The sequence below is a fragment of the Poecilia reticulata genome, chromosome 20 (assembly GCF_904066995.2).
Source record: "Poecilia reticulata chromosome 20, P_reticulata-male-v2, whole genome shotgun sequence".
Taxonomy (NCBI): domain Eukaryota; kingdom Metazoa; phylum Chordata; class Actinopteri; order Cyprinodontiformes; family Poeciliidae; genus Poecilia; species Poecilia reticulata.
In genome coordinates this window covers 2,392,246-2,410,244 of record NC_088849.1, presented here as the reverse complement: position 1 = coordinate 2,410,244, position 17,999 = coordinate 2,392,246, and the positions used below count along the sequence as shown (strand labels likewise).

The 17,999-nt window shown below is 40.4% G+C and overlaps 1 protein-coding gene and 1 long non-coding RNA gene across 6 annotated transcripts in view; one reads left to right on the top strand and one right to left on the bottom strand.

Moving 5' to 3' along the window:
• The window catches only part of lancl2 (LanC lantibiotic synthetase component C-like 2 (bacterial)), a 59,100-nt gene that overhangs the window by 19,307 nt on the left and 21,794 nt on the right, over window positions 1–17,999 (bottom strand). For all 4 annotated transcript variants that reach the window (XR_014085243.1, XR_014085244.1, XR_014085242.1 and 1 more), the window contains exons 3-4: window positions 6,877–6,994; window positions 5,481–5,688 (exon numbers count right to left, since the gene is read on the bottom strand). Coding sequence is in view for 1 of the 4 variants with exons in the window: in XM_081601336.1 (XP_081457462.1) it covers window positions 5,481–5,688; window positions 6,877–6,994 (326 nt within the window). In the remaining 3 variants the exon portion in view is untranslated. The remainder of the gene's footprint in view (window positions 1–5,480; window positions 5,689–6,876; window positions 6,995–17,999) is intronic.
• Window positions 7,944–10,389, top strand: LOC145549324 (uncharacterized). Of its 2 annotated transcripts, none has more exons than XR_014085249.1 (3): window positions 7,944–9,191; window positions 9,684–9,798; window positions 9,896–10,389. It is a non-coding gene; the product is annotated as an uncharacterized LOC145549324 (long non-coding RNA). The 2 variants fall into 2 exon arrangements; XR_014085248.1 differs by having other exon boundaries at window positions 9,893–10,389.

The window sequence follows — 17,999 nt, the reverse complement described above, 5'->3', positions numbered from 1 at the left end:
TATTTTATCACACAATTTTTACCATCCTCTCCTTGGGCTGCCACCTTATCGTGGTGGAGGGGTTTGAGTGTCCCAATGATCCTAGGAGCTATGCTGTCTGGGGCTTTATGCCCCTGGTAGGGTCACCCAAGGTAGACAGGTCCTAGGTGAGGATCCAGACAAAGCGCAGCCCGAAGACCCCTTATGATGGACACAAACTTTGGATCTGGCGTTCCCTCACCCGGACGCGGGTCACCAGGGCCCCAATCTGGAGCCAGGCCTGGAGATGGGGCACGATGGCGAGCGCCTGGTGGCCGGGCTTTTACCCACGGAGCCCGGCCAGGCTCAGCCCAAAGAGGAGACGTGGGTCCCCCTTTCGATGGGCTCACCACCTGTCGGAGGGGCCAAAGGGATCGGGTGCATTGTGCTGTTGGCGGCAGCCGAGGGAGGGGATCCTGGCAGTCTGATCCTCGGCTACAGAAGCTGGCTCTTGGGACGTGGAACGTCACCTCTCTGGTGGGGAAGGAGCCAGAGCTAGTGTGCGAGGCTGAGAGGTTCCTGCTAGAAATAGTCGGCCTCACCTCGACACATGGCTCTGGTTCTGGAACCAGTCTCCTTGAGAGGGGCTGGACGTACTTCCACTCTGGAGTTGCCCACGGTGAGAGGCACCGGGCTGGAGTGGGCATACTTGTTTCCCCCCATCTGGGCGCCTATACGTTGGGGTTCACCCCGGCGAACGAGAGGGTAGCCTCCCTCCGCCTACAGGTGGGGGGACAGGTTCTGACTGTTGTTTGTGCTTACAGACCGAATAGCAGTTCAGATTACCCACCCTTCTTGGAGTCCTTAGAGGGGGTACTGGAGAGTGCCCCTCCTGGGGACTCCCTTGTTCTACCGGGGGACTTCAACGCTCACGTGGGCAATGACAGTGAGACCTGGAGAGGCGTGGTTGGGAGGAACACCCCCCCCCCGATCTGAACTCGAGTGGTGTTCTGTTGTTGGACTTCTGTGCTCGTCACGGATTGTCCATCACGAACACCATGTTCAAGCATAAGGGCGTCCATATGTGCACTTGGCACCAGGACGCCCTAGGCCGCAGTTCAATGATTGACTTTGTCATCGTTTCATCGGATTTGCGGCAGTCTTGGACACTCCGGTGAAGAGAAGTGTGGAGCTGTCCACTGACCACTACCTGGTGGTGAGTTGGCTCCGGTGGTGGGGGAGGAAGCCGGTCAGACCTGGCAGGCCCAAACGTGTAGTGAGGGTCTGCTGGGAACGTCTGTCGGAGTCCCCTATGAGACGGAGCTTCAACTGTCCCCTCTGCCCGTCTCACTACCATGGGGAGCAGAGCTTTCAGTCGCTCTGCTCTCCAACTATGGAACTCATTACCACCATACCTTAGAAACATAGTCATTATCAAATTTTAAAACTGAACCCAAAACACACCTTTTTAGATCTGCCTTTTCCACATGACACAATTGGTTTGCCTGATTTTACATAGATTTTATATAGATGCATTGTTTTGTTTTATTTATTTCTATCTATTTTTAATTGTTAAATTTTATTTGTTTCTGTCACTATTTTTTACTCTTGTACGGTGTCCTTGAGTGCCAGAAAGGCGCCATTGAAATAAAATGTATTATTATTATTATTATAACTCTCATCTCCGGCAGAACTTCGAACACGTTCCGGGGAGGTTGGGGACATTGAGTCTGAGTGGACCATGTTCCGTGCCTCCATTGCCGAGGCGGCCTATCGGAGCTACGGCCGCAAGGTTGTTGGTGCCTTTTGCGGCGGCAACCCTCGAACCCGTTGGTGGACACCTTCGGTGAGGGATGCTGTCAAGCTGAAGAAGGAGTCCTATCGGGCCTTTTTGGCCTGTGGGACTCCAGAAGCAGCTGATGGGTACCAGCGGGCGAAACGGCATGCGGCTCGGGTTGTCGCTGAGGCAAAAACTCAGGCGTGGGAGGAGTTTGGAGAGGCCATGGAGACAGACTTCCGTACGGCTTCGAGGCGATTCTGGTCCACCATCCGGCGTCTCAGGAGGGGGAAGCAGTGCAGCACCAACACTGTTTATAGTGGGGATGGTGTGCTGCTGACCTCAACTCGGGACGTTGTGGGCCAGTGGGCGGAATACTTCGAAGACCACCTCAATCCCACCAACATGCTTTCTGTTGAGGAAGCTGAGCCTGGGGACTCTGGGTTGGGCTCTCCAATCTCTGGGGACGAGTTCGCTGAGGTGGTCAAAAAGCTCCTCGGTGGCAGGACCACGGGGGTGGATGAGATCCGCCTGGAGTTCCTTAAGACTCTGGATGTTGCAGGGTTGTGTTGGCTCACGCGACTCTGCAATATCGCATGGACATCGGGGGCAGTTCCGCTGGATTGGCAGACTGGGGTGGTGGTCCCCCTGTTTAAAAAGGGGGACCGGAGGGTGTGCTCCAATTACAGGGGGATCACACTCTTAAGCCTCCCTGGTAAGGTCTATTCAGGGGTCCTGGAGAGGACGGTCTGTCGGATAGTCGAACCTCGGATTCAGGAAGAGCAGTGTGGTTTTCGTCCTGGTCGTGGAAAACTGGACCAGCTCTACACCTTCAGCAGGGTCCTGGAGGGTGAATGGGAGTTCGCCCAACCAGTCTACATGTGTTTTGTGGACTTGGAGAAGGCGTTCGATCATGTCCCTCGGGAGGCCTTGTCGGGGGTACTCCGGGAGTATGGGGTACCGGGCCCTTTGATACGGGCTGTCAGGTCCCTGTATGACCGGTGTCAGAGTCTGGTCCGCATTGCCGGCAGTAAGTCGGGCTCGTTTCCGGTGAGAGTTGGACTCCGCCAATGCTGCCCTTTGTCACCGATTCTGTTCATTACTTTAATGGACAGAATTTCTAGGTGCAGCCGAGGTGTTGAGGGGATCCGTTTTGGTGGCCTTAGGATCGCATCTCTGCTTTTTGCGGATGATGTGGTCCTGTTGGCTTCATCAGAACGTGATCTGCAGCTCTCACTGGAGCGGTTCGCAGCCGAGAGTGAAGCGGCCGGGATGAGGCTCAGTGCCTCCAAATCCGAGGCCATGGTCTTGAGCCGGAAAAGGGTAGAGTGCCTTCTCCGGGTCAGGGGGGTCATCCTGCCTCAAGTGGAGGAGTTTAAGTATCTGGGGATCTTGTTCACGAATGAGGGAAGAAGGGAGCGGGAGATCGACAGGCGGATTGGGGCAGCGTCTGCCGTGAAGCGGGCGTTGTACCGGTCCGTCGTGGTGAAGAGAGCTGAGCCAAAAAGCGAAGCTCTCGATTTACCGGTCGATCTATTTTCCCACCTTCATCTATGGTCATGAGCTTTGGGTCATGTCCGAAAGAACGAGATCACGTGTTCAAGCGTCCGAAATGGGTTTCCTCCGCAGGGTGGCTGGGCTCTCCTTTAGAGATAGGGTGAGAAGCTCAGTCATCCAGGAGGGACTCAGAGTAGAGCCGCTGCTCCTCCATGTCGAGAGGAGCCAGTTGAGGTGGCTCGGGCATCTGGTCAGGATGCCTCCTGGACGCCTCCCTGGTGAGGAGTTCCGGGCACGTCCCACCGGGAGGAGGCCTCGGGGAAGACCCACGACACGCTGGAGGGACTATGTCTCTCGGCTAGCCTGGGAACGCCTTGGGATTCCTCCGGAGGAGCTGGAAGAAGTGGCTGGGGAGAGGGAAGTCTGGGCCTCCCTTCTGAAGCTGCTGCCCCCGCGACCCGACCCCGGATAAGCGGAAGAAAATGGATGGATGGAATTTTTACCATAATATTAGAAATATAAGGTATTTTTAATAATAGTTCCTGTAGGTTTTCTAAAATTATGATGAAATATGGAGCAAATATGTTGTCCTGTCATACACTGGAGACCTGTTCAGGTGACCCTGCCTCTCATCTGTTGACCTCTGGAGATGGGCTCCAGCATCCCTGGACACCCCACTAGGGATAAGTGTGTATGATAACATTTGTCCTATCTGTTTAACATAATAACATGACAAGCAGACAATCATAATATTTTACATCCATCCATTCATCCATTCATTTTCTTCTGCTTCATCCGGGGTCGGGTCACAGGGGCAGCAGCTTGATATTTTGTGAAACATATTTAAGATAACAAATGAGGAGTGCAGGGGTAAAGCACAACCCATATGTCCAGGCCTTAGTCCTTGACGCGGCTGTCACGGGTTAAATTCCCAGCCTGATGACCCTTACTGCATGTCATCTCCCTCTCTCATTATCTACTGTCCTGTCTGATCACTCTCAAATCAAGGCCAGTAGAGCCACTCCAAAAATATATGCAAAGATTTTAATGCAGGCAAATAATGAGGAGAAAATTAAATTACTTCTGTTGTGGATAAATTATGCAGCTCATTAAAGTCACCACATAGTTAACTGTCACATAGATAGTTTAACGGACTATCAGGTGTTTTCCCACCTGATAGTCCAGTAGACTGAGTTTGATTGAGGACCAATATCACAAAACTTGCTACATTTCCAGCTGCTGTGGTTCTTTTACACTGCACTGTGTCAAACCAACCAAACCATATGCCCCAAACAACCTGTTCCCCCCCTCGCCAGTGGTGGCGCTGCATCAAGAGACACTGAAGAAAATGACACAAAACCCTCTGAAGAAGACATTGAGAACAACTTCTTTCTTTACTAAATGTAAGCAAAAATGAAGTAGTGTCAGATCTTAGTTTCTGTTAAATTTCTATGATGTCTTTGGCAAAACACCATGAGCCATTTCTCCCTCTAGCGCACATGTGTCAAAGTCAAGGCCCATGGGCCAAATCCAGCCCAATATAGCTTTTTATGTGGCCCTCTAGATTCTAGAATAAACACCAAGTGTACTAAAATATTGCGCTATCAATCAAATCAATGCAGTTTTTATCTGTTTACTGCCAAATTATATCAATCAGTCCGTATCAATCAGTTTCTTGAGAAATAGCGTGGAAATTCATGCAAAATCAATAAATCCCCACACTTTTTAGTGCTAAAAACATAATTGGGGGTTTACTGCAGATTTTTCTCAAAAATCGTCAAAAACTTTCTGGTTTATACTAAACAGCTGTCTCAGCCTTAATTGTTGTCAGATTATAGTCCATGATCTATATAGCTTATTTATGACGGTTTATTTACCATCATAAATAAGCGAAAATATTTCCAAATTAGTACCACTTTTGCAAAAAAAAGCACAAAACGTATCACAAAAGCCTGCAGGGTCTGAAAAGATGTTCAGTAATATTATTTAATTTTAAGAATTCATTTATATTCCAACACTTTGTGAACAGGTTTTATCAATAGATTCTTTCACAACTGGGCCTTTAAAAGCATTCATGATCTTGATTTGGCCCAAAACAAAAATGAGTTTGACACCCCTGCTCTAGCGCTAGAGTTGTGTGTTTGTATGCTTATATTTCCATTTATTTTTGGAACAGCAAACTGACAGGAGTTTAAGTAAAGTGAAATAAACAGGGCTGGTGTGAATGCAGCTATACTCTACTACTCACCTGGACACACAGTCTTTACTCTCTGTATTGTTGTTTAGTTTGTGGTGTACCACAGCACCAACAGCCAGAGGTCCTGCATCGCCACACAGAAAAGTCACTTTGCGGCCATTCAAAATCCTCATGGCCCTCTTCACGTAGTCCAATGCCCTCTGCAGGTGGGAAGCCTCACTGGAGACGCGGTGCAGCTGAAGGTACAATAAGGCAATGCCTGCAGTGACAGGAGAACATTTTCTACAGCTGACACATTGCAAAGTATTATAATCATGCACTTCTGACCTGCATGGGTTGTGGAGCTCATACAACTTTCTGCACAGAAAATTATTTGTTGGAGTAACATTGCTTATGAATTAAAGTATATGGCGTAGGATAAGCAGAAAAGCTTGGAACACCATTTTTTTAATGAAGGGACCTTAACAACTAATATAAGAAATAAAAAGTTTTATTTAACAAGCGTTAGTGAAGCAATCTGCAGAATCTCCTGCAGGTCAGCTACTATCAAACATGTAGATAAAATAAGTTCAACAAAGATGTAGTGGTTCACTTCACTTTATTATAAGCATGAAGAAATAAATTCTAAAAATAAGACAGGTTGCTTAATGGAGCCTTTCATTTTGCAGGAAAGACTCTATGAAGCCCTGAATAAAAAACACTGAGCTTCAGGATGATTACTATCTAACAGATATTTGTTCACATTTCTGTGGTGATAAAGTAATGTTTCATTTTGTATTAGGAAGCATACACAGACTGTACTTTGAACTTTTTTTTAACTCAAATTTAACATGTTTGTTGTTACTAAAAAATCTCTGAAAGTGACATTCAGCTGCTGCCAAACTGTTTCCTTCTACTATTATGTTTTCGTGTAGATAGTCTTTCACAAGTCATTAAAAGTTTTATTACTCATTAGCTGAGTTGGAGAAGCTTTTCTTCTGTTGGGTTGTGTCTCAAACCTTGTGTTAGCTTGACTTTTTTCCTGGAGATCTAAAGTTAGTCTGACCTTTAGATAATGACATAGCCTTTCCACCAAAAATGTACTGAATATAAAGTTGTGTCATTTGATTTCCTTATTGTGATTTTGTGCCAAGAAAGAATGTTAGTGAGGGAGCTTAGTAGTCAGAGAATGGACCTTCTCAGCTCCACAAGTCCACTACCTCAAGGTGAGTTGTGCTCTTCAGCAGGAGAAGCTTAGTGCATTATCAATAAAAGTCATTATTATTATTATTATTATTATTAATATTAATATTATTATTCAGCATTTCTCAATAATAAATGTAATGCTGCAGTGGGCGTGGAGGTTAGCTGGCAGGGATTGTTCCTGGTTAGGATATATTGTTCTATGTTATTCTTCTCCACAGCTCCTCTTTGGCTGCTGGCAGAAAGAAGCCCATCTGGCACAGACCTGTCCAGCCAGTGTAAGTGCTGAAGTCATGGGGGTCGGCAGTCTTCAAGCCTTCTTCCATCTGCTGGAGGAGATCTTTGATCTTACTCTGGACCTTCCTTAGAAATGCTGCATTAACCTAAGCAGAAGAAAAGACATACTGCAAACTGTCAAGTACAGGGATTGTACAATACAGTTATGACTTTTGTTTTATAAGTTGTTTAGCACTAGAGGTGCACTGACTGCAGTTTTCTGGCCGATCATCAACTTTTAAAAAACCTGACCTGCCGATTTTGACTTTATAGAACACCGATTTTTTTGTCTGAAAGGTTGCTAACCCTATAGTGGTAAAGTTGCTAAGTTGGCAACAGTGGGGTGACTGTTGTTAATCACACACATGCAGACGTGACCTGGTGAGAGGTCTGTCAGTCGGTCCTCTCTCATGGCAGAGCAACATGGGAAGGTGGCTGATCATTAGACCTTTGTGGAGACACTAGATACATTTGTGGTGGATACATTTCAACCGATTCCTGATCACCCACAATCAGGGTCAATTATGGGTTCTCCTCTGTTTTCCAATGTGAAATTATAAGAATTTTACACTGAGTGCACATTACTAGGCACACTGCAAAAACTGAAATCTTAGTAAGATTAAATATCTTAAATTAAGGAGATTTTTCTTGTTTTCTTTCTGACAAGATAATTTTTCTCACCAAGAGGGATTTATGTAAGAATATTTTTCTTATTTTAAGTGTTTTTGTACTTAATTATCTCAGTAAGATATAAAAGCTTAATGTTAAGAAAATATTACTTATTATGAGTAAATATGTGCTAGAATCTAGAATATCAATATTTACCAATCAAACTTCAAGTCTAGAACTTATTTTATATAAGTAAAAATTTCTTATTTCAAGCACAGAAAGCGAAATCACATACTTAATTAAATGTATTCAGATAATTAAAACAGACTATGTCCAAATGGAATCCTTTGTGTTATTGTCAATGAAAAATTAAAAAAAACCCATGAACTTATATTCTTGTATAAGTTGGCAGAGTGTACAGGAAATTATAATTTAATATTGAAACGATTGACATTTAACACAACAATTTCAGAAACAATATCAGTTTATATATCAAGATAATTCTTGGCATGTTTCCATCTGCTAAGGACCTTCTTAATTTGATCTTCTTGATGCAACCTCTTACTGACATGTCATGAAATTTCTATTGATGTGTGATTTGAAATGGCTGGTATTCCACACAATGAGATTAGAATCAACAATATTGATTAGCTCAATGTCATGATAAATATTTTAACTTTTGGTTTATATTTCAAATTCTTACTTTATAAGTTACTAATATTAGTTTGAACAATATTTTATTCATCATGTTTGTAACCCCTTTTATGACATCATACAATCCAAATGGAAAAGCGCCCAAAATGTCAGTGAGATAGTATTAATGTTCGATACAACAGATTTTCTTTCCGATCCGATACCGAGTAAAATTTAAGGTGGTATTGGCAATGCAGATCCCATACTTTGTGCAAAAGACAATTAATTTGTTTCTTAATTAAATAAAAAATAAATGTAATCCATATCTTGGCTTCATAAAAAGAACACAATGTACTCTGATGCACTCATTTTAAACTCAGAAGTACATTGAGAACAATCTCGTTTACTATAAGCTATTTTAATTCAGCAGAAATATACAAAACATATGAAAATGGAGTTGCAAACTAAAAAAAAGAAAATTAGTAAAGTAATAACCCTACTAAACACATCCTTGTTTAATTATTAAAACTACTATAAAATGACAGCTGAAATGGCTCCGTGTCACTTTTTTAATAATCTGTCAACATGTTCATTTCTGAGTGAGTGAGCGTCAGCAGCACGCTGCGCTTGGGCATTACGTCCTTACACATTACATACTCACCAGGCGGAAGAAAAAGTAGTTCCCATTAACAACGTTTCATTTCGGCAAGATCTCAATAATTTAGTTACTTTCTAACTTGCTCTTGTTAATCTACATTATCTCAAATTACTAAAGTGTTGAAAGTATTGATCCTTGGATCTGACAATAGATTTTAAAGAATTAAGTTCTGGTATCGGAAGAATCGATATTTCAGTATCAATCCGCACATCACTAACGGCAACGCCAGAGATCATTTAACTGCCCTGATTAACCGTTAATTCAGTTGTAACAGCCTAACTAAGCTTTTATCTACTGTACTTTTATAAGATTTTCTTTTGGCAAATTCTCTAATCTCGGTTGGACATGAATGAAGATGGAGGACTTTTTTACGTGTATAGACCCTACAGCTGCTGTACTCAGAGGTAAGTTTAAAGTTGTCTGTCTTTCTAAGATAAGCTAACTGAAGCTAGTTAGCATGTCGTGATATGCCAATTTTCATCCGCGGTTAAAGAGCAGCTCTTGTGAATATGAGCTTTGAACAGTTATTAACCACAATAGCTGTGGCTTAAAAATATCGACACGAGTTCCTGGTAGCTTCCGTTTTTTAACATAGCTAAGGTGGCTTCTCATTCGTAGCTTATGATTCGGGAAATGGTTAAAGGGAAATTCCGCCTAGTATTTCACTAACTGAGGGTGTTTGATGTGCTGTAATTTAAAAACTTAAATGCAATGAGTCTAAAAGCCTAGGTTAGATATTCCACACTGTTACCAGGATATTTTAAACACTATTTTTGATTGGTGAATTTAAGTAGTCCTAGTTTGATTTAATTAAAATGACTGTCTTGCCATCTTGAATTCATGTAATATTGTAATTGAGCACATAAACTAAAATAAGACTTGTTTTATTTTTCAAGTAAACCAAACTGTTGCCATGGTGAAGCCTATGCCAGACACATCTCCAATCACGTATTGCACCATCTACAAGTCACTTTGGGAAATGCAAGTGACGGCATCCTTCACATTCTTGAGGTAAGAAATTTATGATACTGATTCATCATTACACTGATTAGTCCCTAAAACGTGGTTTGTTTTGTGATTGTTTTTCTGTCTGTGCTCCAATTAGCAGATGACCCAACAACTTCAAACAAGATCACTTTTCAGCTCTGTGGTGATCGTGAAACCAACTTTCTACTGGCCATTGGAACCTGCCTGCCTGCCCTGATCTTCTGAAAGGAGGACATCATAGCTACTACACCTTTCAGCATCCGTGTGTGGGACCACTCCTCTCTGTGCTGCTGACAGACGTCTTGAGAACGCCGTCCGTAACTGAGGCAAGACTTCCACATATAAAAGGCTATGGCTGATTGGAAGAAGTTCATTGCGGGGGAAGCTCCTATTGTTGACATCTAATCCAAGATTTTTTTTTTGCTTTGGACAATTTGGTTTGCTTGACTCTTAGTGCATCTTATGAGTGCGGCAGATGTGTCAGATCGTCATTGTTCTGTCATTTTACAGGATTGTTTCAGAATCAGATGCCCATCCAGACTTTAAATTCTGACCAGTAGTCATGTTTTATTGTGTTTATGTGAAACTTAAACGTAATAAAGATGTCAAAAGTAATTGAACTTATGTCTTCATTTCAGCAAGCCAATACCATCTCTTGTTCCAGTATTCACAGGATCAATTTTTGGATTTTTGTCTTAGCATAAGAACCTTGAGTAAAGCTGTGACAAAATATATATTTTAATCCTATGCAACAATAAAAATAAACTAGATTTAGGTATACACTGCAAAAAGTCCCCTTTCAAAAACAAGAAAAAAAAGTACAAAAATAGGGTATAATTTTCTTAAAATAAGAAAAATTATCTGCCAACAGAACAAGAAAATTTATCTTGTCAAGATTTTCCAAAACAAGAAAAAATATCTAACCAAGATAAACCTACAAATATCTTAAAATTAGTGTATTTGTACTTAAAACAAGCCAATTTTACTAATACAAATAGAATATATGAGATTTATTTTCTTAATACATAGAACATTTTTCTTAAAATAAGAAAATTTTACGCTATTTTAAGAAATTCAGTGTCAAGTAACATTTTCTTTACTTGAGATAATTTTTCTTAAAATAAGATAATATATCTTACTCGTATAAGTAAAATTGGCTTGTTTTAAGTAAAAATACACTAATTTTAAGATATTGTAGGTTTATCTTGGTAAGATATTTTTTCTTGTTTTAGAAAATCTTGACAAGATAAATTTTCTTGTTCTGTTGGCAGATAATTTTTCTTATTTTAAGAAAATTATACCCTATTTTTGTACTTTTTTTTCTTGTTTTTGAAAGGGGACTTTTTGCAGTGCAGCAGAGCACTTCAGTTAATTTATATTTTACGCATACTTTCCAACTGAAAGGTGTATAAAAGTAAATGCTTATTGGATTTAGACAAAGCAGCTAATGTCTATTTCTTTAAAGAGGGGGGCCTTAGGAGATCAACACAAAACCTGTCACAATAACCAAGTAATTAATCATATGATAAATTAAAATGAACACTAACTTGCCCACTAATGTGTAGTCAGAAACTGAATGGAGAGCCATGGAACTAGACATAGTAAACAAATCTCTGAGAGCAATGTAGCTGATCAATTAGCATTTCATTCTTTAAAATGCAACTTGCCTAATAACTGGGCACACAGTACACAATTACAAATTTTACATTCAATTTTAAAAACGAGCTTTGGTTGCTCAAGTTTCTACTTAATTTCAATTTTATTTTCTAATCCAGATATTTTTGCATTGAACAAAGAGGATATAAAAAATGACATCGACATCTCAATGCTTCAACTTAAGCTCAAAAAGAGGCTGATGAGAGAAATATGGGCACACCTGGCTCACAACAGGTTCCGGCGTCAACAGAAAGGATAACATTACAGCATCTGGATGGACCTTGTCAAGAACCTAACCCTAGAACCTGTTGAATTTGGGACTATCCCTAAAAGTCACATTGTTGTCAGGAAACCAATTCTACCTAGAATGGGGCGTTTACTTAAGGAAGAATTGTGATTGATGATTGCTCAGTTGCTGTTAAATCCACAGGATTTATTATGGCACCAGAAGCAGCTAGATGTGGACGTAAAGAATGACTGAAAATAAAAATTATGAAATTATGAAATAAGTCCGTTTCAGTGAAGCACATCACATCTCATTCCCACCACTCCTACACTCTAAGAAATAATCCTGTAAATTTACAGTCAAATGCACAGTAGCTGTACCGTAATTAATCCTGACAGTAGATTACCGTCAATGCAAGTACGGCATAAATACTGTGAATGAACGGTAAAGTTCTGGCATCTGTAGCTGCCAGTAGTTTACAGTTTTTTTCGAAAGAATGGTAAAATACTGACGTCTATAGCTGATAAAATATTGGTAGCTACAGACGCCAGGTTTTTTGTTTTGTTTTACCGTTCTTTCAAAAAAAAAAACAACAAAAAAAAACAGTAAAATATTTTTAAAAAAGCTGGCGTCTGTAGATACCAGTATTTTACTGGACATTTACCTTTTCAATCCTGTAATTATCTTTTAAAGTGGTGTACTGTAAGTAAATACTGTAATGACGCCAACACACCCGAGATGTAGTACCACCAACAGGGTTTATTAGAAATAAGAGCGAGCTGCCTCTAACAAATCGTTACACTCAACTGAATGGCTTCTCTCATACACATAATATAAGAGTAGACCCCGCATTGGCTGCTCCGGCGCAGGAAATACGGTGGCGATCTTGAAGCAGTCGTCCCTCCTACTTTGCTCAATCAAAACAGCAGAAGATGCCTCAGCATTGAGGGATATTGTTGTTCGGATCGATGGACTATTGATGTGAGGGCTCCACAGACAACATTTCACAAGTAGGATGGACATATTATTGTGTATATTTTGTGATTAGAATATTAATTTACTGTATTTATGTCCACCGGCGAGATACCAGCTAATATTAGCTATAGTGCTTAGTGTAATACGGGATTCAGCCCTGCTATGAAGGCTAACAGATTCCGTAAATCTAAAAACATAATTATTCTCTAACATTGGCTTAGATTATCTGACACAAGAGCCTACATTAGAAATGAAACAATGTAACATATATTATAAAACTTATATTATGTGTTATAACATTCACCAGCAAAGTTTACACAGGTGGTAAAGACTATTATTTATATGTAATTGTTTCACTCTGTCAAAAATAAGATACAACCCAAATCTTCCATTTTTGTTTTGAAGGTTTCCTAAAGACACGATGTGAGGAAGAAGTGGGAGATATCTTTAAAGAGAGACAGATTCACTGCAGCATGGATGAATCTCGCTTCGGATTTTGAACTCAATCTCAGCTGCTGAATCTCTCTGAAGCTAGAAATGAAATCGTCGGCTGAAAAACATATACATATATTTATATGTATACATATATACATAGAATATATATTATTCAGTATTAATCATTATTTATTTCTGTCATTATTAATCATTATTTATTTGTGTTTGTATAGTTATATAAATATGCACTGATATTACTAAATAATTTATTAAATAAATTATGAACGACTGTGTGCTTCGTAATATGCTCATCATACATCAATATCAGAATATTCCATTCCTATTCTATTGTTATAGCCACTAAGCATATTTAAATATGCTGAACTATGTATTAAAAACATGCTTTGATAGATGTTTGAATATGGTTTCCAGTAACAAAAAAGCGTGTTATGATCGATTAAATGCACTGTACGTCATTGTGCCTGCTAAACACATAACGCTGAGTGGAGTGGTGGACCACTCCAAGATGGCCGCCCTAAATCTCGTCGAGAGCGGTCCATGAGGCGTCTACTCTTATATTATGTCTATGGCTTCACTGCTAACACACACTGAACTCTCCGTTCTTCTGGTGTTCTGTCAGATCAGCATCGGTCCTGGTCCTTCCGCTCCCCTGATCCCCCGCCCACATGACAGGTCCATTACATGCAGTGGTGAAAGTAGCTTTAAATTCTTGGAGGTACTATGATAAAAAAAAGACAAAAAAAATTATATATTGCTTTGGAGTTTCTGTGCTGATAAATTTTTTTGCAAAGCTATAAAAGCTGGTAGCTCTTGCATTGTTACAGAATGGAGCTGTATTTCCCTCAACCCACTGGCTGCAATATTGACACCTTGAGATGCCATGAGACCTAAATCCTGAACATCATGGCATGGAGTACATCCAATTTTTCCATGGCTGGCATATAACCATTCAGTTTAGCTTTTAAACTGGTTCTATTGATCCTGTGTCCAAACTGAGGGATAATCAGTAGCCTAGCATCCTGACCTGTTTGTTCTGTAGCATCCACTTCTCTTCCTAACATGGCGCATCCTCACCCCGACTCTCATACTCATAGGAGGAACCACAGAGCTCTGTTAGGTTAAAGCTCATCTTCTGAAGTTGGGATATTTTTCCTCCAACAGGTTCCAGAGGAATCGCCTCAAACCAGATGTTGGACTGGATTTTATTTCACTGTCATTTGTAAATGTTAGAGCCTCATTTTCAACAGTGGAGCTATAAAGGTTGAAAAAGGTTATTATTTTGGAGAAAATCTCATCAACATCAATATTTCCACTAAATAAGACGCAAAAATTTTTTTGACAGCACCAAACTATTTTTTTATATTAGACAATTACATTTCACATAATTATCGCGGTAGAAGCCATTTATTTGTTAAATACTTAATTAAACATATTTACCGTGTTTGATGTTTGTTGTAAATGATGTATTCTCACAAAGAACGAGGTAATTAGTCCAAGTTTGTCGTTTATTGAACATTCAGAAACTGCAGCGGCTGTGATGAGCCACAGCAAAGGTAAAACAACCTGAAGAGGTGATCAACTCTAAACCAGTCGCACCTTTTTACTCTCTGTCTTTTTACTCTCCTTTATAAAAATAAGTGTTCCAGACCACTAGAGCTTTGTGCCCGAATTCAGGGTCTGCATCCTTTCAAGCTTATTCTTTCATGGGCTTGAGAAACGACCCGGTTTACGGAAGAGGGGTCCTGCGAAGGCAGAGAGCATTGCAGAGAAGCTGTAGCCTTCAGCTAGCTGCCTAGCCTCCACCTCGGCGTTATGTTGCTTAGCAGCCGTGACACAGCATGATTTAAACAATGTTTGTAGGCGAGAATGTAGATAAATCTCACATTTCTGCTCGGTTCATCAGTGCATCACCTAATTGCAATATTGGTCCAACGTTTTCGGAAACGTCTTCTCCCGCTGTATTAACACCCAGCTCCCCTCGCCTGCTGCCAGCTGGTCAAGGTTTAGTATACCACGGGAGTACACCTGATTCATTTGAGCTTTCCCAAATGACAGTTAGTTAAACAGATATTAAGCCAGGTAACATCAAGTTGTAATATTTTGGTTCACTCAAATATTTAATTTATTCCTGAGCAAATCGGTTTGACTGATTAAAGTAGCGGTTCTCAACGTGGGTGGTACCGCCCCCCAGCGGGCGTTCAGAGTACGGCAGGGGGCGCTGGCGGACATTTTTACAAAAGGGGGGCGCTGGGATGCCTTTGGGGGGCGTTTGGTCGAAGGTAAACTTTACACCTTAAATGCACAACAATGCCAGTTTAGACTTTGAGCAACTTGGTAAAACTGTATTGTGTAACATTAAAACATGCTTGGCTGCAACTGTATCGATGGCAGCTCTTCTTCTATTCAGTGTTTGTTAGCTTCTGTTAGCTTCTTGGTGCAGCTCCGTTCTCTAAAATCACGTAGCTAAAATCACGACACCCTCACTGTGTATCCCTCTGAAAAATGAACCCATTTAAATAAAGAAATCCCTCCATGGGTGATACCACGATAGAGAGCGTTCATTTTATAGCGTTAACACGGTGCTGTAAGTGGTCCGGTATGAAACGGGGGTGATGGAACAACACAGCACTTTTAAATTTCAATAATCAGAATGCAGAAATTGTTTCCGTTGTTTTAAAAGGTTTCTGTCAGTCTGCCTTTTCCCCATCGATACGTTTACCGACCGCCCTGCACCTTAGGGGCTTTAAAAAAAAGACGCGCACATTGCGCAAAACTCTGAAACAGGAGAAGCGGGACATAAAACGGAGTGACGAACTAGATGTGGATTATGGCATAAAAACAGAGAATCCGACGCTGAACAGTGAAAAATCAACACATGATGTGAAACACATGACGATTAGGCGGCGCAGCAGGTGATGAGATTACTGATGATGATGAGCGTCAATAAACTATAAAATAAATGTAGCAACAGAAAAGAAACTAAAGTGGACATAGCAATAAACCAAGAGAGGATAATACTAATCAAATAAAACTAAATGGAAATAAATGAATAACAAAATGCAAGAATAAACTAAGAAACTAAAGTAAGTACAGAGGAATAAACTGGTATGACAAGACCTTTCGAGCAAGAATTAGTACAGAGACTGTATGGCAAGAATAAACACACTATTTCCAGATAAAAGGCAAAATAATATTGTTGAAGTGCCATGGGTTTGTTGAGACCACATCTAGTACTGAGAATAAATATATCTTACAGACCATAACAGTAAAGAACTGATCACTTATTTATGTTTTTAATTTAATTATGTTTTAAATTAGATTTGATATATTTATTTCTTCAATATTATTTTTCATGTCAGTGTTAATGTCATGAGGCTGATGACTCCATGACACTTTCAATTTGACTCATTAGGATTTGATTAAGAACCAGATTTGTTCTTTGTAATTTCTGTCCAGTAAAAGATTATAGATTAATAAATCTATAAATCAATAGACAGGTCTATATAAAGATATAATCCATGTTTCTGTCTCATATTTGTATGGCATTAAAAGGACCTGGAACTTTTGTTTTTCCACTGAAAGCTCTGGTTTGCACAATAAATGCCATGTGGGTGAAGTTTTATGGATGATACTCTGATGTCCCATTCTCCTGAAGGCAGCACAGAGCTGCACCACCAGAAACCGACAGACACTGAAGAGAAGAAGAGCTATGATTAATGTAGTTACAGTTCTATCCATGTTTTAATGTTGCAGAGCTCAGTCGTTTTGCAAATAGTTCAAAGTTTAAACTGGCATGTTGAACATCTTTTATCTGGTCATTTTGTGGAATATTTAACAACTAGAAAATGGCACAAAATAAGAATATTTTTTCCACTCTGATTGGCTATTACCAATTTTAACTTGAATGTTCATTGCATTTTTCATAGACACCTGTGAAAATAATTTCTATTCCCATGGCTTTTTTGTTCTCTGGGAAATTATTTTTGATGATAAATACAGAAGCAAGTATAAAAATCAAAATATCTACAACAGTGATAGTAATATTAATGATAAAATAATGGTCAGTGCAAAGTAGCCTACAAATTCTTTGGTGGGGGGCGGTGAGGGACCTGGATAAAGGCTGGGGGGGCGCTGGGCCTAAAAAAGATTGAGAAACACCGGATTAAAGTTAAGCCTAAAAACACAATAGTTTGATTAAACTGTATTGTCTTACCTGAGATTTGCAGAGTATTTGAAAAGGGATACTTTCCTTACATTTCTTGTGTAAATGTGCTATACGTGTTTGAACATTTTAGAATCAGACTAAGATTTTTTTAAATATGCAACAGCCTTTATTACAAAAGGTGAAGAGTAATGGAGAAATCAGGAGAAAAAAACCATACTTTGAGTCCGTTTTTTTTTTCCTTCGCCGCCATGTGATTCACATTGTCACGGTTGCTAAGCAACATAACGCCACGGTAGAGGCTAAGCAACTAGCTGAAAGCTACAGCTTCTCTCTTCCGGTCGTTGAGGACCCAAAGATGCAAAACCTGACTTCAGACACAGTTGTTCTTTGTTCAACTCCCTAGTGGTCTGGATCACTTCTGTTTTCAAAATTTTTTGTTTGCATCTCTTTTTTGTTGCATGTGTTTTTCTCGTCTTTGCTGGGTGTTTGTACCTGTTGGCCACTGTAAAATACAGTGGTGAAAGTAAATATACCTTCAAATACTGGCGTTCCAGTATTTTTACTGTAAATTTAGTCTTACTACTGCATTCACTTTATGAGTAAGCTACTGCCAAGAAAACTGTGATGCTACTTTTTAAATTACAGTCTTAGTTTTAGGATAGAACATTAATACCAGACCCACTGTAGGCTTCTTAGAAGTGCTACAATTGGTGCGGTTCTAAAATGTATAATCTGCATAATCAGAAC